At 44.3% G+C, this 21851-nt stretch overlaps 1 protein-coding gene across 3 annotated transcripts in view; it reads left to right on the top strand.

The window, feature by feature from the left end:
* The first annotated feature begins 10319 nt into the window (after positions 1-10319).
* LOC121861223 (transmembrane and coiled-coil domains protein 1-like) overlaps positions 10320-21851 on the top strand; it is a 31488-nt gene continuing 19956 nt past the window's right edge. The window contains exons 1-2 of one of the 3 annotated variants that reach the window (XM_042358868.1): positions 10320-10363; positions 18812-19480. In XM_042358868.1, the coding sequence (XP_042214802.1) occupies positions 19119-19480 (362 nt within the window). In that variant the 5' untranslated portion in view covers positions 10320-10363; positions 18812-19118. Of the gene's footprint in view, positions 10368-18811; positions 19481-21851 lie in introns of all 3 variants that reach the window. The other 2 variants (XM_042358869.1, XM_042358867.1) reach the window with 2 other exon arrangements.

Here is a 21851-nt window from a genome sequence, read left to right as displayed (position 1 = left end):
AACGCTGTACATCACACGTACCCCCTCCTCCCCTTCGTAGGTCATTGCTGAGGTCAAAGGTCAGGGTCACAGGAGAGAAGGATGATTGTGAGGGATTATGAAGAGAGGTGATCTAGTGTCCTTTGGCGTACCTCAAGGGAGGCTTATGGTCCCCCACCTCTCTTCAGCATCACCATTTAGGGTCGTTTGGTCGTCCTGCAAGTGGTCGTTGTGTCGTGCCTAATTAAGGAGAAGAGCCATCATTGGTGTCGCTCTTGTCGTTGTCGTCTGCTGCTGTGTCGTCCTCTCGGTGTTGTTGGGTCTATTGTCGTTCTTGTAGTAAAACATACACCTTCAGGATTGTTATTGTCGTGGTGTGGTGTAAACTTTCATTTGTCGTTGGGGATGTAGTGTTTTTTTTTGTCATTGTCACAGGTGTTATAGTTTGTCGTCAGGTTCTGTCATTCCAGGTCAAGGAGTCGTTGTTTTGTTGTTTTTAGTCGTTGTTAGTCATTGTTAAGTCGTTGTTAGTCATTGTTAAGTCGTTTTAATCATTGTTTTGTCGTTTTAGTCGCTTTGTCGGTTTTTTTTAATTTTAGTCATTATTAAGTCGTTTTTATTCGTTGTTTAGTCGTTTTTAGTCTTTGTTTAGTCGTTTTTAGTCATTGCTTCAGGTCAAAGGTGAGGTTGTAGGTTGGCAAAGTGTTTTTATAGGTGTCAAGGGATTGGCTAGTGTGTCGGAGGTGAGGTGAGGGTGACGGGGGAGGGGTATAGGCTTTAAGAGGAGGCTTTTATCAGATTATCCGTTGTCGTCGCAGAGTAGGTCAGGTTATGTTAAGGTTGGGGTTAGGTCAGGTTAGGTTAGGTCGTGTCTACCATAGAAACAAATCGTCGAGTTTTGACTTGGTTAATTATGTTGCCGCTTATTATTACAGAATGGGGTTGAGGAGGAGGTGGAAGGGTGATCGTGGGAGTTTAACTGAGGCGGGGAAGCAGGTGGGAGGAGGTGAAGCAGGTGGGAGGAGGTGAAGCAGGCGGGAGGAGGTGAAGCAGGTGGGAGGAGGTGAAGCAGGCGGGAGGAGGTGAAGCGGGCAGGAGGAGGTGAAGCAGGTGTGAGGAGGGTGAAGCAGGTGGGAGAAGGTGAAGCGGGTGGGAGGAGGTGAAACAGGTGGGAGAGGTGGGGAGTGGGGTGGGGGAGGTGAGCAGGCAGGGAGGAGGTGAAGCGGGTGGGAGGAGAAAAGGGAACATGGAGGCGGATTTACAGACGAAACAGAAAAAGCAAGATTGTATTAGTGTTCAAGGTGTGTGTGTGTGTGTATGTTTGTGTGTATACATGTTGGTGTGTGTACGTGTATGTCTCTACGTGTGTGTGTGTGTGTGTGTCACTTCTATTTTTGCCTGCCCAAATATTCTCTATATTTACGACCGTGTGTGTGTGTGTGTGTGTGTGGGGGGGTCATAACATTCGTACACACCCAGGCCCAGAAAGCATGTGTATATTTGGAGAGAGAGAGAGAGAGAGAGAGAGGAGAGAGAGACTGTATACTGTACATGTTAGAGAAAGACAAGAGGCGCCCAGGAAGATAGCGAAGAACTCGGGGGGTTCAGTCACCCATGAGAAAGAGAAGAGAGGGAGGGAGTATCTGGTATCCGAGGAAGCAGGTGGGAGGAGAGGAGGAAGTGGGAAAGAGAGGGGTTAGGGGACCCAGGAAAAGGGGGGAGATAAAGGAGAGTGGGGAGAGGATGGAGTGTGGGGGAGAGGAGAGGGTGGAGGGGAGGGTGCTAATCAATGGGCGTCAGAAAGATCTCACAGGAATCGTTTGCCCGAAGTAGGAGTGAGCCAAGATTTAAGAACATAAGAAAATAAGGAGTCTGCAATAGGCCGGTTGGCCTGTGCATGGCAGCTCCTGTCGAGAGTTACTACCACACTCTATCATCCATGAATCTATCTAGCCTCCTTTTGAAACTTTCCAGAGTTCCAGCACCTACTACAAAGTTGCTAAGCTTGTTCCACTCGTCCACCACCCTATTTGTGAACCAGTTCCTTCCTATCTCCCTCCTAAACCTAAACTTATCCAACATGAATCCGTTGCTCCGAGTCCTATCCTGCTCGGATATTATAAGAACTTTATCTATATCACCTTTATTGATTCCTTTCACCTACTTAAATACTTCTATCATATCTCCCCGCACTCTTCGTCTTTCTAGGGAATGCAAGTTAAGTTTCTTTAACCTATCCTGATATGGAAGGTTTCTAATTCCCGGAATCATTTTTGTCATTCTTCGCTGCACCGACTTTAGTGAATTTATATCCATTCTATAATAGGGGCACCAGAACTGAACCGCATAATCGAGGTGCGGCCTGACCTCTTGGCTGCGCCCTCCTCCTCCTGCTGCTCCCCAAGTTGTTGTCTTGAGGTGTTGGATTTGCCTCCTCTTGTCATTGTGTTGCTCTCTTGATGTTTTCTTTCTTAAATCCTCCCTCCAGCTGTCCGTATCTTTGACTGTCTTTATTTCTGTGTTTGTGTGTCTGTTTCTGCACGTTCCTTTCCCACACACTTCTAATTATCAGTCTTCTCCTTTCCCATCCTTAGCTGTTCCTCCTCCTGTTTCTGGTGATCCTCTTAAGCTAGGAGGAGGAGGAGGAGGAAGGAAGACCACTCCGTTGATTGGACAGCTTGATCCTAAGTAGTGATGATCGTCAGTCTGATCGGGTATTGTTCCAGTAACTCAGTTGATCCTTCCTGAACGTGGCGCCCGTCCGTGCTCAATCGGTGTTGCTCTCAGCTTTTGTGACATGGGGAATCTACGTCATCTGTTGGCAGTTCACGACACGGCTGGCTGCTATTACCAAATTTAACTCGTATCACGAAGAGCAGCAGCAGCAACATGTCAGGACGCTGCAAGGGAGGCAAAGTGAAGGGCAAGGCCTTCCCTAGCCTCAAGAGTCCTCTAATGTGGCACTGTTGACGGAAGACAAAACTTCGTCTCCGCAAGGCGGATGGCCAACCTGCTGTCAACCTCCTCCTATATTTCCCACTTGTGAACTTTACCTTGTACTGTACCCTTCTTGCACCCTCAGAGCCCAGGCTCTCTTCTCTCCGTACCAACCAACTATTTCACTTGTGTATTCCCCCGACGCAACAAACCGCTCCAAAGATACGCAGCGGACTTCTTCAGTTGCGTAACGTACAGTCCACGACGTAACAAACTTAACAAGGGCTGTAAAAGTAAACATCAAGGTAAAGCTTTTTTTTCCGGACGTGTCCTTGAGCGTGACTGGTGTGTGACATTATCCCAGGTATTGCCAAAGTTGGGCTGAGAGGTAAAGGTGAGAGTAGAGTGCAAGGTCTTGATGTTCAGGTGGCTTTGTTGTTGTTGATCAGGTGGCTTTGTTGTTGTTGATCAGGTGGCTTTGTTGTTGTTGATCAGGTGGCTTTGTTGTTGTTGATCAGGTGGCTTTGTTATTTACAGTCGGGTCCCATCTCGTGCCTCTCCACTCATACGAGAGAGAGAGAGAGAGAGAGAGAGAGAGAGAGAGAGAGAGAGAGAGAGATAATTTATTGTTTTCATACCAGGAAGAGGTGATGTCGGAATGAGGATGTGTGAGGTGATGTGTTGTATGACTGTGATGTGTGACTGCGGTAGAGGGCAATAGGAAAGATGAATGATTTTGAGAACAGTAAAACACTCTCTCTCTCTCTCTCTTCAGGATAACAAGAAGGATCAAGCGGTGGATTGTACTATAATTCGGGTTAGATCAAGAGTGTTAAGAGGATCAGAACATAATACCGGGGATTTGGTGGGTCTGGGGGGGGAGGGGATCGGAAACCACTTGTAATGAAGGCAGGGATGACTCACACACATCTTACGAAACGACCACCTACTTCGTTATATTCCATCGTATGGCTCTTCACTGTAGTCTATAGCGATGAACACACACACACACACACACACACACACACACACACACACACACACACACTCACTCAATAATTACTTTAGTGGCTGGCTACATATCTTAACTTGAAAGCCTCCCGATCTACAGTGTGTGTGTAGTGTAGTGTAGTGTAGTGTTGTGTAGTGTAGTGTCTTTAGGGCATTACACCCACCCACTAGAACATGAAGTCTTGAAAAAATAATCCACGTTAAATATTTCCTCTAACTGGTGACTACAGGAAGGATCAGCCAATGTTGTCGTATCTCAGAGGACCGACCGACGAACACTTATCGTTGTGTCGTAAACCTGTGATAAAAATAAAAAAAATAAAAAAATAAAATATACTTAATTATATGACTTAAAGTAGAAAACAAAAACAAAAAAATAACTTAGAAAATATAACTGAGACTCAAACTAGAAAACTGAGACTGTGTGTTTGATGATGTAGATTCCAGAGGCAGTTGAAAGAATGAAACAATTGACCTGGTAGAGATATGAAGTAACATTGGTGATAGGGGAGGGGTGAGGTGGGGTGGGGTGAGGTGGGGTGGGGTGAGGTGGGGTGGGGTGGGGTGGTGAGGGTGGGGTGGGGTGGAGGGAAGGGAGGGGGAGAGTCGTCATAGCCTACTTTTCTTCTCCACCTGCTAGTAGTAGATACGGCTATTGGTACAGGTGTTGGTTTATTATAAGTGTTTGATAGGTAAGTAAAGAGATGTGATCCCTGCCCAGTGTTCACCAGGGCCATCAACTTAAGTTAGATACCTCAGTGGCGTGGTGATGTGGTGGTGGTGGGAGTGGTATGGTGGTGGTTGTGGTGTGGTGGTGGTGGTGGGGGTGGTAGGTGGTGGTGGTGGTGATAAATAGGTGGTGGTGGTGGTGGTGGTGGCGTGGTGATGTGGTGGTGGGAGTGGTATGGTGGTGGTGGCCATCTCAACAAGCGTCCTCTGGGTGGTGTAGTCTTATACCCAATGACCATAATCTTCTTCCCTCACCCCACCATCACGCTCACCATCACCACTACTACCACCATCATCATCACCATCACCACCACCACTACCACCATTCTCACTTGTAAACTCTCCTGTCTTTCCTCCTCATCCCTTGACACCACTCCACCTTCTCATCTTGCCTCCTCTCCTCATCTTGCCTCCTCCTCATTCTCCTCATCTTCCCACACACACACACCTCACTGTGTGTGTGTGTGTGTGTGTGTGTGTGTGTGTGTGTGTGTGTGTGTGTAATAAAAAACTACAGAAATAGATTATCTCTCCTACTTATTCCCCAGCCCCCTGCCCACCCCCCTGCCCCACCCCCCCTTCACCCCTCTTCCCCTACCATGCCTCCCGCTGGTAATTAAAGTCCGTGGGGAAAACAAAACAGACTCACTATTGAAAGGATATTACCGAGTCACGTATTGATCGTGTTTACAGACTGTCTGGTTATGACGCACAGTAGGACTTAATTAACCTGTTTTGTGTTGTTTGTGTCAGAGGAAGAAGGTTAACGCGGGTAGGCTGGAGGACCTGTTTCAGCCTGTAGTATGGTGTAGCAAGTGTGTGATGTCATAAGTTATCTAAGTTAAGTTAGGTCAGGTTAGGTCAGGTCAGGTTAGGTCAGGTCACGTTAGGTTAGGTCACGTTAGGTCAGGTCAGGTCAGGTTAGGTCAGGTCACGTTAGGTTAGGTCACGTTAGGTTAGGTCACGTTAGGTCAGGTCACGTTAGGTTAGGTCAGGTCACGTTAGGTCAGGTCACGTTAGGTCAGGTCAGGTTAGGTTAGGTCAGGTTTTAATTAGTAATTTTGTAAGACAGTGTTGGGGTGATACAGGTGACCCACAACACTGTAAACTGTCACGCTCTAACATTCCTGGACAAGGGTGTGGGTGTGTGTGGCCAACATGCACGGTATTGTTAGTTAGTCTCAGGTGTTATGTGGAGAAACACCTGAGTTCCTGATGCAATTTCTATTCACTCATCAGACACACTAACTCCATCTTTTTGTATTCATTGATTGCTCTTGTCATTGTGGACCGTCGACTTAAGCTATTTATACTATTAATTACTTTAGATATTTGTGTTATTATTTACTTTAGCTATTGATACTATTAATTAATAAAGCTATTTATGCTATTATTTACTTCAGCTATTTTTGCTATTATTTATTTTAGCTATTGATACTATTAATACCACCATAACATTGTGACTGTGATAGGAGGTGCGGTGTGATGACCAACCTCCGGAAATCAAACCTCACTCTTGTTTTATGTCAAGGTTTATCTCTGGGGGAAACGTAGTGTGTTTAAGGTACATATTTATAAACCTGCTTTTAATATATAGACGCTACATTTGGCCTCGGTGCTGTAAAGGGTCAGAGTTGAAACCTAACCTAACCTCAAACACACACACACACCTTAACACGGTCCAAACATTAAACTCCTGATATGAACCTAAAAAAAAAAAATAATAATAGCCGCCTGTGTCATTGGGAATCGTCGCTTGAGAAAACTTGGATCCTGGGTTGAAACTTGGGTGGGGAAAGTGGTGTCTGCCGCCTCATAATCTCAGTTTGGTAGTTTGGTTGTCTCTTAAATTGGTCGCCGTTCGTAAGACCATCCCTTAGGTCGGCAGTAACGAGTCTGGCTGCAGGAATTCAAGTGAAAATTTGTCCCGGTATCGAAATGTGGTGACGTAAATGAAAAAAAAAATAATATACTGATTTTTCTGTTTTTAATAATGTTTATAGATTAGTATAGTTTTAACATATATAAATCGAAATTATTTATATAGTGTGATTTTTATTTGATATTGGTAGTGAGTATCCCCTAACGAGCGTGTTAACTACAGGTGGTCAGTACAGTGGCTAGTGATATCGTGGGGGGGTGTGTTGGTAGTCATTTGCTGATAGTGTGATGGTGGTGGTCACAGATGATGATAGTTGAATATCGTGTGATGATGATAATGATGGTGAAAATGACCATAATAGAGATGATGATGACAATGATAGTACTAATATGATAATGTCAATACTAATCATAACTCCCAAAAAATTCATTGAAATAAATAAACGACCAATTAAATATCTACCTTATAACAACAACAACAACAACACAACGGGAAATGTTTACGAGGAATTAATTGGCAGTGTGGCGTAGGTAGTATGGTGTGGCTAGTGTTATGGTGTGGCTAGTGTTGTCATGGTATGGGTAGTGGTGTGGTCAGTGTACCAGGCTGACTGCCACCCACCCACCTGTGCCTTACTCCTACAGCACAGCTTTAAGATTTACTAAAGTAGTTTGCTCACTGAATATCTCTTCTCTTCTCTTCTCTTGCAATTACTGAATATTTTGGGGGGGAAATTAATTAACCATATCAGGGGTCGCATTCCCGTGGGGGGGGGGGATAGTCGCGTTAAATTAATTCCGTACACACAACTTTTTCCTCTCTTTGGGATTTATTTTATATTGCATTTCTCGTTGTGTTTATAATGTTTCATATTTTCTTTGTACTAGGATTTGTATTTTATTAATTTTTATTTTATTTTTGTTATGTCATTGTTTACGATTGTGATGGTCCTTGCAAATGTACAATAGCTTTCAATGCGATTCTGTTTATTTTTTTGTTTACTGGAGGATATGTCTTTACCATGTGATGCACGAGGATGGAAAGGTAACTATATACAGCTTATGACAAAACACACACACACACACCGTTCCTATGTATTCTCCTGACGGTAATTTTCCTCCGTCAGACAGTCGAGAAATGACCGTGAATAATTGTGAGTGGTGATGACAAAGTTGACTTCTGACGACGGCGGTGTAGGAGAGGATATCGGTACGGTACTGACGGCGGTGTAGGAGGATATCGGTACGGTACTGACGGCGGTGTAGGAGAGGATATCGGTACGGTACTGACGGCGGTGTAGGAGGATATCGGTACGGTACTGACGTGTGTAGGTGATATCGGTACGGTACTGACGGCGGTGTAGGATATCGGTACGGTACTGACGGCGGTGTAGGGAGAGGATATCGGTACTATACCAGTAACGTATGCGATGGTCAATGTGTTGGTGGCTTACCGATACCTCCTTGACACATTACACCTGCCCTGCCTGAGTGTGTATTGACCGTGGTGGGATCAATAGTGTGTTTGTAAACATTACAGTCCCTCTCTGGTAGGTGATAATAATAATAATAATAATAACAATAATAATAATAAAAATAATAATAATAATAATTTCAGACGAGAGGGAGTAATGCTTTTGTCGTTTTATATACAGTAACTCTGTGTCTGAAAATGTAAGCACGGCTTCGTAGTTCTGCTTTAGCGTGTTTGTTTATGGATGAACTAACACCATAAAGGTAGGGAGGAGGTTTGATGACGTCATAGCCGGCGTGTGGTAGATTGATGACGTCATACCCGAGGGTGTAGTGGACGATAACGTCATACACCATACTGAATGATGGCGTCATACCCGGCGTGTGGTAGATTAATGACGTCATATCCTGGTTACATAGTGAATAATGTCGTCATGTCGAGAATTCTAAACAAAAACTACTGATCTCGTCATTATCAGTCAAGTAACTAACTGCTCTATGACGTCACGAGCTCTTGATAAACTCGTGTTACCAGTTCGTTTGATGATTCCTGCAGGAGAGAACCCACACCTGCTACGGTTCCTCCTGCTGGTGGTGTCAGACTAAATCACCACTTCTGATGACTTAAGCTGTAGTACTGTACTGTATAGAGTGGCTTATCGGATATAATTTTCGTATTTTTTTTTTTTTAGGTAGTGAAGATTAGGACGATATTACTGCGTAGTTACTGTAGCTTAATATGGCCGACTCTGTTTACCTGAAGTCGGGGGGGGGGGTCGTCTTCTGAGCCAGGTGCAGGAGAGGCTTCGGGTTCACGGATATTAGTTCCAGAGACAGTATCCGGAGCTCCCAGGATGGCTCATAAGACTGATTCTGAGGCTCACGCGCCCGCCAAGACACAGGTGTGGCGTTACGGGAGATACAAAGCTAATTAAACCATCCCTAGGAAGGTGTTATGTAATGGTTGTGTTGTGAGGTGTTTGTGGTAGGGAGGTGTAGGTTGTAGTTAAGTAAATATGTTACTAGTTAGAGACGGATGAGTAATGTTGATTATAATGAATTGGTGGCTGTGTGTGTGTGTGTGTGTGTGTGTGTGTGTGTGTGTGTGTGTGTGGTTATTACCTGTAAATTTCTGGATGGAAAGGTGAGGAGAGGCGCAGGGGTCGAGTGGCCAAGGAGAGGCGCAGGGGTCGAGTGGCCAGTACTATTGGATATTTCTCGTCTGACGTAAGCAGTGGGTTTGTGAACGGCTGAACCTCCAAGGTCACTGCTCACTCACCTGCCCCTCCCAACCCTACAGTACACCTCGGGCCAATGGAACGACAGGTAACTCGACACTCCTACACCCAGCCATTCTCAACACAACACTTCCTCATTATTCCTACTCTCTCTCGTTAGTGTCTCCCTCGTGTTGGACTAACGATTAAACTGACTCACTAAAGTTCCCGCTTTTGGTGCCGTAACTACGGACTCAGGCAAATTAGATTATCACCTTCGCCAATGGAGGTGTGTGAGCGAGCGTCCTAAAAACATTGTCATAATCATACTACCTTGACTACTTGCCGTCGTCACTTGAGCACCGGACGTAAATAATGAAGAACTTCTTTAGGCCACAGATGTATCACAGTAAGTTGATCTTGTAACTGGAATTAAGTGATCATAATTATTGTCTAGTTAAGGTAGTGTCTCATAGATTTGTTTTCTTTGTCGATATTTTTTGTGTTCAGGTGTGTTAAGAACCACCGTTGAAAAGAGGAACTGGAATTGCAAGAAAAGATTGTGAGTTGGTCGGTTTTGGGGTCAGCTTTGAGGTCTAAGATGCCAGACAGTGGACCAGTATGGCCAAAGATAAACCAGTGTGGCCGGAAATAACTAATATGGTCAGGCCGTACAACTGTTTTACTGCACCGTGAACCAATATGGCTTAGCTAGCACTAACACGGGTAGCTTAATGGTGCAATAAGGTGCAAGACGGCCGAGCCTTTACCTCTTCCCCCCCCTGAACGAGAACTGTGTGATCTAACGTCATCGGTCTGCTCCTGTACGAGTAATATTGTGTCCCGGGGTAAGTCGGTGTAACGATGGTGAAAGAAACAAGGAAAATGAAAAATAAATGGATAAAGGGAGGGAGGGAGAGGCTAGATGGAGGGTGAGAAAAAGAGAGAAAGGTAGACAAAGAGGAAGGAAGGGAGTAAGGTTGCAGGACGAGGGAGGGAGGGGAAGGGGGTCAGGGAGAGAGGGAGGGTGTGAGAGAGTGGTAGGTGCGGGTAGTTGTTGTGGAGACAGTCACAGTCTGACAGTGGTGGCAGAACAACACGCACTCACTCTACCTCGCCTCCCCGCCAGTGTTCACGTCTGTAATGGTCTAGCGTCCCCTCAGCCCTCACCACAGTGCAGGTGTTCGTGTAGTATTGGAAAAAAAAAAGTCTATGAGGAGCGGATATATATAATTTTTGCCCACAAGTTAATTAAAGTTAAGCACGGCCGAGGTACCATGTGGTGCTTAGGCAGTGTGTGTGTGTGTTTTTGTGATTCTATTTCACTTCTTAACACAGTGGGTAGTGTTTAAAAACTCGTGTCATAAGTGTAGTGACAAACTAAATAAGAAATGGATAGAAAATACGCCAAAAAGATGATAAAATGCAAATGAAATCATAGATAGTGTTAGTATCGGGGTTACTCAGGTGTTGTGGGCAGCTGCGGTATTTATCAACTGAGAACTGCCCAGCTGATCATCCTTGGTTTTTGTACTACGTGTCGTCTAGTCTAGTCACCTCCCACTGTGACCTTTATCTAACAGTGTCTCTACCTCACTCTGGCTTGCATGTATATTTACAGTGTAGGTGTGTGTGTGTGTGTGTGTTTTGAGGAGGGAGTGGTGTGACTCGAGGGTTCAGCAGTGTGTGATGGGCAGTGGTTAGGAATGGTACGGTAGGGTCAAAGGTACTTATACCATCATTCACGTTAACCTTGCTGGCCAGTCGTGGGGTTATGTTAGGTATTAATATTTGTCCTTAGTTAATCATTATATCCAGGACATGTTCAGCCGGCAAGGGGGAATATGCCAAGGTTTAAATGTACTTTCAAATTACACCTTGTCTCTTTCATCTCTTGAGTCACCTACCCAGCTAAGGTTTAAGAGAGAGAGAGAGAGAGAGAGAGAGAGAGTTCTTCCGCCACAATTTTTCCTGAAAAGCCGTAATTACTGTTAGTGTTGCTGGCTATCAGAGCACCGGGCAATATTGATATATGAGACCTGTTGTTTGCTTTCGTCATGCCTCGCTCCCTCAAGCTCATCCTGCGAACCACAGAAACATAACGGAGTCAGAGCTGGGGGGTGGTGCCTGGACCTATCTTATGTCCTGATCTCCTCCTGACAGTTGGGAGGGAATGTGGGTGGAAGAGGAAAGATGGGGGTGTGTAGATGGCTTGAGAGAGAACGGGAGATAATTTTATGTTGTGGGCGGTGTTGGTAAGTATGGGTGGATGTGGAGTAACGCTGGTGCTAAGGTGTAGGGGACTAGACGGAAGTGTAGGTGTTAGAGAGTGTACAGGGTGTAGTATTCACCCGGTTGACCTAATGGGTTTCTGGGAATAGACATCCTTTTGAAATCAGGTCAGTCTAAAACCACTCGACTCATTCTATTAATTGCATCGAGTAATTCCTCTTTACTGTTCTCAGCTGACGGCGGCTTTAATTTCCTTTCCTCTAGACAAAAAATACCCCCCATCGTCTCCATACCAGCCAGTCTGACATTAGTACACATTCTTTTCCCAGTTTTAGATTCTAATAAGCACGAATTCCTTCAGTGTACGTTCTCTGGCCCTCCATTGTCCCAGTGTGTGGAGTAACTCACGACATGTATCACCATCAGCTGCTACAGGGCTTGTTAGTGACGTAGGTATTTGTGTTTACTGCAGCAGTGGACGGGAACCATCACTTAGCCATCACCATGAGTCAGACGTGTGTTGTAGATGTTGCTGTCAGTGAACGTCGTGTTGTATTTACTGCTGTACCGGTGTAGTTCATACATGTATGATTCCTTGTGTGTGTGAGAGAGAGAGAGAATATTTATATGGACGAACAAAGCCAGATACACACTAGTGCATATACTTAACCCTTAAGTAGAATAGCTGGTTCATCTTTTCCGTGTGAACAAAGAGGAGGAGTTGGACACTTAAAACACACACACGCACCATATAGACACTTTTAACTGACACAAACAATGGCGGTGTAGATTGAATTAATTTTTTTTTTAGTTTATTTCATTTACGACTGGTGTCATGTGTGGAGATATTTACGAACACTTTAAGGTTTCTACATCATGTGATTTTAATGTGTAACAGGATACGAGTGTGGCGCTGCCCCCTCTGGTAGGATACGATTCCAGGGTCCCAAGGGTTGCCATTTCAGTGTTATAATCACCATGGCTCTGTATACTGTTGTTGATGGTTGTTGTTGTTGTTGTATATAATCATCGTCGTCGTTGTTGGTGGTGGTGAGATGGTCGTGGTGATGAGATGGTCGTGGTGGTGAGATGGTCGTGGTGAGGGCCTTGTTTGGTGTAAGACTGTCGGTGATAGTTCGTGGTGGAGGTGCCGGGTGTTACAGTGCCATGGAGTGTCGGGCTTCTTCGGGTTTCGCCTCTCATTGACGGACATAGTTATCGTTGGCCCTCCGTGGTGACGTGACCTCTTACATTTGACTAGATCTGTTGTTATTATCTGACCTGTTGTTTGGTGACTGACTTGCCTAGATCTGGTGTACAGGTACCTGAATTGTTCTACCCTGACTAGTTCTGTTTTATCCTAACATGATCTTGTATACGGTAATTTGGTCAGACTTGCTGCATGACGACTTGACTTGTTTCGCTGCGACCTGACTTACTTTTGGATAACTTTCGTGAAGCTGTAAGGAAGTGTGTGTGTGACTCACCCGGGAGCCTCGGTGTTGATAGATCTGTACCCTGGATGCGTCTACCCGCCCACTTGCCTCCCAGCCTCAGGTATTGGCCCACATGTGTTGATACTGATTCTCTGTTGTTGTTGTTGATGATGTCGGTCTGCTGGTGTTGGTGAAAGTGACCTGAAGGTGTTGATGAACTTGGCTTCTTTACATTGCCCAAGAGATGCTGATAATTTTCCAGCGTGTCCCCTTGTTCCTCAGACACACCCGACTTAGTGCTGCGTCACCTCTTCCCTGATACACACATGAATTCCCAGATTACAGCGACCCGCGACTGGTCCCCTTAATGACAGACTGGTAGCTAAATTAACGCTAAAGCACGGTCGTGGGCGGTGCCTGTGTAAGAGCCTGACCCAGATAATACAACGTGATACGGTGTGTCACGCCTTTGACTAATTCGCGGTGACTGTCGTGCGTCAAGTATTTGCGATTTTTTTACATTTTGGATGCGAGACCGAGTGATGTGGTCAGTTAAGGTATTCAGAGGTGGTAGGACACAGTTTAAAGTCGCTATGTGTGGGGAAGGCGCTAATTAATGGTCTTTCTGTGTGGCATAAAATCAGCTGTGTCATGTCAACTATGAATCATTAAGGGGATATATAAACAACTGTACACAAATTCATTGAGTTGGAGAGAGAGAGAGAGAGAGAGAGAGAGAGAGAGAGAGAGAGAGAGAGAGACCTCCCCAACCCAGGCTAGCTGTTGTACCCAGACCCCGGGGTTACCTTAGCTCACACTTGGCATAATTCGTGATATTCTTCCTACAGGGACAAACTATTAACCATCTCTTGTATTGTGTCACCTCAGAGTTCCAGAAATGACTTATAAACTGGTGTATGCGGGGGAGAGAGTAAATCGAGGCAGGACACAGACGCATCATATTTTTTATTTACTATTGGAGGAAGTGCGTGAGGATAAGACAGGACCATTACGTTAATAGGATCGAGAGCCACAGTAGTGATAAAACCACAGTTAGTGCATGGAGTGAAGGCATCTCACGTGTTAAATGAAGACCTGTAGCAGAGTCGAGGTCAAAATATACCATGGCCCTATAGGTATAAGGTATGAAGCATGGTGAGTGAGTCTATCGTCTTGAAGGGTCGTTTAAGGGGGTGAACTAGGTGGAGCCTTGCAGTGGTCACAAGTGCTGCCTTCCCCACATGTTCACCTTTTAAAATTCACAGGATTTAAAGCAGACTCCAGGGCGGTGGGATAGCGTCAAGGGGTTTTGTGGCGTCGTGGTGGTAATTAGAGCCCTTTAGGATCGAAATGGTCTTAAACCTAACTTTAAATCCTTCTAAACGAGGCTAGATTATCGTCGCGGCGTTAACAGTGGTGGAGGTGTGTTTCCTGTGAGTGAGTCAGTCTGTTTTGGCACTAGTTGTTGGGCGTTTGTGGTACCATGGGAGTAAACCTAAGGTGGGTAAAGGCAGGGAAGGCACCATACTGTTGATTACATGTCCACCACCACCAGGCTGTTGGCTCTGCCCGGTCAAACCAGGCTGTTTTCTTTTCTTCCTGCCCGCCTGTTCACTCACTAGACAGCCGGGGGAACCTTGTAATGCCTTCGTTTTGACTATCTGACAGCAGTTAGACATAAATAATATACTACCTGCCGCCTCACACCTTATTTGTTTACCTCTAAGACAGCCTGACCTGTGGGGGCCATGAACGACAGTCGTGGAAAGTGTTTAAATGTTTATACTGGACAACACTGGCCATTATTACTGAGGGAAGGTTCTTGACAGGTTGTATGTTGTACTATTGAACACCTGCTGTAAATACAAGTCTTATTTTAATATTTACTGAGACGAGGGGAAAATACTTAAGAGTTCTTTAATCGTATTGGTTCCTAAGTTCATTTCTAACCTAACCCAACACCTCCCCTGCCATTCCCACCACTCACACCCAAGACCTAACCTAACCATCCTAGCCATTAGTGTTAAGGGTCCAGTCCTAATATGTAAATCAGGTTGAACTTCAAAATAGTCTCACACACTGTTTATATTTCTCGTTATTATTAGTTCTAGTTTCTCGTTAGTCTTATTTATTATATTATTTTTACCACTAAGTATACTATTATATTATACATAAAGTAGAGAATAAAGAATTAGACAACACAGAGCTCGAGGTGTGTGTAGGTGTAGGGGGAGGTGGTGTGTAGGGGGAGGTGGTGTGTAGGGGGAGGTGGTGTGTAGGTGTTACCCGGGAGAGTGGTGGTCAGCGCACACACACACACACACCATTCTTATCACGTTTCTAAAGATCATTTTGGTGTTTTGAGTTGATGTTTATAAGACTCGACTCAACATGTATAAAATCACTAAGGGAACTTGATTTTTTTTTTAATATTTATATATACCAACTTCAAACGAGAGAATTCCTGGCTGTTGAACTGTTATTGCTTGTGTCGATTTATTGAGAAATCTGATTGGTTGGGCCAGGGGACGTGTGCTTGTTAGTATGTGGAGCTATTGATTATTATTGTGGGGCTGATGTGGGTGTAAGAAGGGGCTAAATCGTGTTGTAATTATCCCGATATTGAACGATTATTTAATCCGTTTCATTACACAAGTACCACCGCTTTTTATGCTTGAAGTGTAATGTACCGTCAATTACGTAAAGGAAGTGGGTATTGATCAGGACCATTTGTACACATCACCACCACCTGAGCCAATCACTGCACCGTTTATCTGATCTAGTTATGTAGGTTTTACATTATATTATCATAAACATACAAAGTTAAATAATAGTCAGGTTCAGTTTTCATCAGTTCTGTAGTTCCTTATAAGAGCCACGCCAAAATACCTCCTAACTAAATTATTCATTACAAAAGTTTTATAACTGGTCATTTTTAGTCATTTCCTGGTGGTTGAGTTTCTGTCCTTTAGTGACATATAAGGCACCATGTAGGTCATCTGTAGTAGGTGTGAGCGAGCAGTGTATTATGTTGAGGTACTTATGATACTGTAGTCTGCCTCACCTCCAGCGGATGTGTGTGGGTGTTATTCCTGTTATCTACGTGTTTATTGGCCTTTCTTGTATTGTATCATAGACTGAGATTAGCTTGGTCGTGTTACATCTCTCGTATTTGATATCAGCGTGAATTAAATCAACAGTAACCTAAGCTGTCGAACTTTTCAAATTATAATAATGTTTTAACAGGACACGTATAATTACTCATTTATCTGGCACCAGATCTAGCTTAACCTAACATAACCTGACGTAACCAAACACGACCAGACCTGACGTAACCTAACATGACCTGACGTAACCTAACATGACCTGACGTAACCTAACATGACCTGACCTGACGTAACCTAACATGACCTGACCTGACGTAACCTAACATGACCTGACCGTAACCCAACGCGACGACCTGACGCTAACCAAATAGCGTAACCTAACATGACCAGACCTGAGACCCTAACATGACCTGACCTGACGTAACCTAACATGACCTGACCTGACGTAACCCTAACATGACCTGACGACGTTGACGTACCTAACATGACCAGACCTGACGTAACCTAACACGACCAGACCTAACCTAACATGACCAGACCTGACGACCTAACCTAACATGACCAGACCTGACGTAACCTGACCAGACCTGACGTAACCTAACATGACCAGACCTGACGTAACCTAACATGCCCTGACCTGACGTAACCTAACATGACCAGACCTGACGTAACCAAACATGACCAGACCTGACGTAACCAAACATGACCAGACCTGACGTAACCTAACATGACCAGACCTGACGTAACCTAACATGACCAGACCTGACGTAACCTAACATGACCAGACCTGACGTAACCTAACATGACCTGACCTGACGTAACCTAACATGACCTGACGTAACCTAACATGACCTGACCTGACGTAACTTAACATGACCTGACGTAGCGTAACATGACTTGACGTAACCTAACATGACTTGACGTAACCTAACATGACTTGACGTAACCTAACAACCTGACGTACCCTAACATAACCTAACGTAACCTAACATAACCTAACGTAACCTAACATAACCTAACGTAACCTGACGTAACCTAACATGACTTGACCTAACCTAGCATAACCTGCAGACGTTTACAACTCAGTGGTCTTGTGTACGTCGTCGATTTAGGAAAGCTCCGTCAATGGCATGCACTCGTAAGTTTCAAGTGGATAATGGTTATAGTCATTGATTTTCGATGAGGTTGACTTAAAGTTCCACTAGAGAGCGTGCAAACCCCCGTGAAGGATGGTGATTATTGACACCAAGTAGCTGGAAAAATGTCGATTTCTGGACAAAACATTCACTGGGTCTTGGTACAGTAGAGAGGAAGAAGGAGTGTTGAGTGACGTCCAACCGTCCTTTGGGTCTTAATATTCCAGGTAATTTACTGTTATTATGTAGGTGTTCAGGGCTGGGGTTAGGGTGAGGGCTATAAATAATTAATGTGTTTGTGTTGATCTTCGGTGAGGGTAGTGTAGTCAGTGTGTGTGTGTCAGTCATTTAATAGGGGTGAGGAGAGACTATTGTACCAGTGTTGATGATGTTAGATATTTTCGTTCCTTGTACAGTATTAGTTAATAGCCCCATACGTCGCTCGGTTGCTTGACTGGTTCACTCTCTCTCACTGACGGAGGAAAATTGAGTGTTAGTGATTTCTATGTTGGCAGGGCTTTGTGTTAGTTTAATCGTTATTTCCTTCATTAATCAGTGTTGTGACATATCAGCTGTGTCGGGTATGTGAAAAGAAAAACGAATATTATTTTTTGCCAAACAAACACAAGATTTGATGTTTCTTTCCTTCACACAGTCATATAATGTGTAGACCGAAAGCCATTAACACACACACACACACACACACACACACACACACACACACTCTCTCTCTCTCTCTCTCTCTCTCTCTCTCTCTCTCTCTCTCTCTCTCTCTGATGTCATACTGCCAGGCTTACCCACATCACTTCTTGACCCAGAGAGCGGAATTAATTTCACTCCAGAGTTTACTGCCTTAGTATCTGATAACAATGACAACATACTAGCCGATCTCTTTATCACACCCCTCCCCCTTATATAACAGTGGCTCCCTCACCTCACCTTGGAGTATTATCTTCTCAACCTAACAGTCTTCCTTTCCTCCTCCTTCCAACTTTATTTTTCTCCTCTTGTAATTGAATCCACTGTCGTCACTATATTGCCACCGCCATTCACCATCACTCCCATTACCCCACCACCATCATCACCATCACCCCACCACCATCACTTCCATTACCCCACCACCATCATCACCATCACCCCACCACCATCACCCCACCACTATCACCCTCAGCTATCAGCAACGCCTGTTACTCAACGGTGACGTGTGAGCCATGATTCATTCTGCGTGTTGTTCGGTAATATTCTTTATTTCATATCTGAAAGCTTGTAAAATCCCAGAGATGATAATATATATTGATTTTATTTTCTGTGCGTATTGTTTGCTTGTGTGTGAATTATAATGTGTATGTGTGTCACTGTACACTTGTGTATATATGTGTATAGGTTTGTGTTCGTATGTGCGTTCATATTGATTTGTGTACAGTATGTATGAATGTATATATCTATATATATGTTACTGTATGTATGTATCCATATATATTTGTGTATGTGCGTGTAAGCTGTAGAACATGAAATACTAAGGCGACACAGTCATGAGGCTGTTATGGCAGTCCCCCCAACCATGACTAGACGTAATCAGTGGCCGCGATTAGGTGCTTACACAAAGATAACCCAGAATTGTAAAAGGTTGACAAAGGAGATATTGGAGGTGCGTGAACTACCTGTCATTACAGGGCGAGACAGGCTCATGTGTAGCTGCAGGTAGGTGCCGCTCACAACTGTACTCTTCCTGAACTTGACTTCATGTGGATGATGTTGGTACACCCGCCTGGTTAACCTTAGTAGCGGGTGTAGTTGAACGTCGCCCAAAGTGTAATGAAACTAACATGAGAAGATTGCGTTAGTAGACAGTACGGGTGGTCGTGTCTCTTGTGTGATGGCTTTACTGGGGGCGGCTGCTAAAGTGCTCAGCCGCCCACACCCTCGCACTGTGTTTTGCCACACCTGCACCTTCTGGAGGGCAGTGTGGCCACGGCCGCCATGCTAAGTTTGGGCGGGCTGCCGGAGTTGGCGGGTCCGGGGGGTCACCGTCGCTCCAAGAGTGAATGTGGCCTGAACAAGCGGGACCAAGTGGCCGACCTGGCCACCCTTAACCCCCACTACCGCAGCGGCTCCCCATCCAGACATTCCCGTAACCATGACCAGGTGCACGCCCACACCCGGCCTAACACGCCCGTCTTGGTGCGCTCTCCGTCCACCTCCTCCATCCCCGAGATCTTCATCAGTAGCGAGGATGATGCTGGCCCCGGCATCTCCCCTGTCACACGCCTCGCTGTCTTCTCCCTCGCTGACTTCCTCGAGACCGTCACCCACGCCCACCACAACCATCACCACCACTCACGGTGAGCCCCACCACCACAGCATCATGTATGAACAGATCAATAACATATCAGTCATTAAAACGTTAGAACATTACCATCATGCGCTTATACCAGTGTTATATCATCTGGGCCTCTTTATGACAGGTATAGCAGCGTTCTAGTCTCTACTGTAGCGCTAGTACTTAACGGCCCCAGATTAATACAGTATTATCAGAAATAGAACTCTTGACGATTCTCGCCCTCAACTTATTTCACCTGGAACTTAATCACTATCGTTAACCTAATCCCAGGTAGCGTTGGGATGGTTAATCTCCAGGTGGATTAAGCTTGGGTATGATTCTTGCTGTCGGGGCTTGAGCAATCATCAGGTGATCCAATCAACTTTGCAACATGTACAGTTTAGGATAAAACTCCCCGACACAATGGCATTATCCGGCATCTCCTGGAGGGTCAAGCAGGTAATGTGGACTGGAATTTCAACTTCTTTTTACTTTCTTTATCATGTTATTCAAGCATATTTTTTATGAGAAGCATCATTCACGAGCTTTAATAATCAGTCACATGTTGCCAAGTGTCGGGGAATTTTAGTTGCAGTTGTACATAGCTTAGTGCGGCGAGAAAGTGATGGGACGTTAGATAAATGTTTCTGATTTTTATAGCTGAGGTAAGTGAGCTGGTGATGCTTGTAGGCGAGTTGTTATTTCCACTATAGTGTTTATAAATGAAATCAATGTTCATGGTTAGGATATCCATCTGTGCCGAGTGACAGGTGTCCCGGAATGGTCATGAACGTAAGTAAGAACTGTTAACATTATAATTATGAACACTAACATTGGCACACACGAGTATTGTACACTCACTTATCAGGGGGAGAGAATGGATTTACATGAAATATATATATATATATATACATATATATATACATTATATATATATATATATATATATATATATATATATATATATATATATATATATATATATATATATATATATATATATATATATATATATATATATATATATATATATATATATATATATATATATATATTTTTTTTTTATTGGGCACTCCCCTACATCATTGTGTAAGGTGAAGCGCAGAAGCGTTTACAGCACCCAACAGGGAAGCATGCTAAGTTCATGCTTGCCTTTATGTCTCATGAGTTAAGGGCTTAGAAGCCTGAAGAGTCAAGGGTATAGAAGCCTGAAGAGTCAGTGGTTTATGTCCTCAAGTTATTGGAAGCTCCAACAACTTGTCCCTGAATACGAATTCGCAACTTTCGACTTACACCAGGTACCTACTTTACTGTTAGGTGAACAGGGACTAATGGGGGCTAGGAAGTAAGTCCAAACAACTTCCACCGGCCCGGGAATCGAACCCGGGACATCTCGCTTGCGAGGCAAGAACGGTACCGCTTCTACCACCGATCCCCCGACGGCTATATTGTGGACTCATTGACACCTGCTGTGTGTGCTGCTGAACATCTTTACACACACAGAAGTAGACAGGTATATTGTTTATCCTTGAAACAGTTGTGGTTTACAAGCTTCAGAGACTTGTGGGTATTCTCCCAAATATATTCTACAGTGGCTCAATATTTGTTGAACTAAAAAAAAATAAGTAGGATGTCAACTGCCTCCCTGTATTGCTGTACCGAAACTCAAGGTCAGGCACCAGTGACAGTTGACAGTGTGTACAAAGTGACACTGACAATAGGGGACTGGACTGTCAGTTGCCCGGTAATCGAGCGCTATATTTCCGATGGTGGAGTGATTTTAATAAACTTTTTTATAGAAAATTTATTTATCCTAACATGTTCCGTAGTGACCAACCTAACCAGCATAGACTTAATATGTCCTCCAACTTCTCGATATATTTTATATAGAAGTGTTTTCAAAGATTCAGCTGGTTGAAAATGCACTTAACTAATGTTAACTCGCCCAATGTAGGATAACTTTTGTCGAACTCACCACAACATTATTTGAAATAAATAGAACAAGTTTTATAAATACGTGATGGGTCAGTTGCCAGGGCTAGCGATGGTGATGAATATGAGAAGAAACTGCCCTTGTGATGTTGGTATTGACTGAGAACCCTGGTGTGTCCGTTGGATACAATTGCTGTCGAGGGATTTAGTTAGATAGTTGATCATCATATATTAACGTCATGTGTGCATAGAGGTTCACCGTGTTAGAGGCACCATTTAGAAGTGCAGTTGCCTAACAAAGAACGCATACTGGGTTGCTCTGGCGATATTTTTAGAAATGCGGAATGTAAGGAAGGAGCATATGATGCGATGAAAATAAAAAAAAGGTAATAAAAAAATAAGAAGATTTGTACCTGTGGGGAGAGGTGTGAAGGTAACGGGTATGTCTTGCCTCAGCTCCA

The sequence above is a fragment of the Homarus americanus genome, unplaced genomic scaffold (assembly GCF_018991925.1).
Source record: "Homarus americanus isolate GMGI-L3 unplaced genomic scaffold, GMGI_Hamer_2.0 scaffold21314, whole genome shotgun sequence".
NCBI classification, from domain to species: Eukaryota; Metazoa; Arthropoda; class Malacostraca; order Decapoda; family Nephropidae; genus Homarus; species Homarus americanus.
The sequence above is the reverse complement of the archived record's forward strand: the minus strand, read 5'-3'. Positions and strand labels throughout refer to the sequence as shown.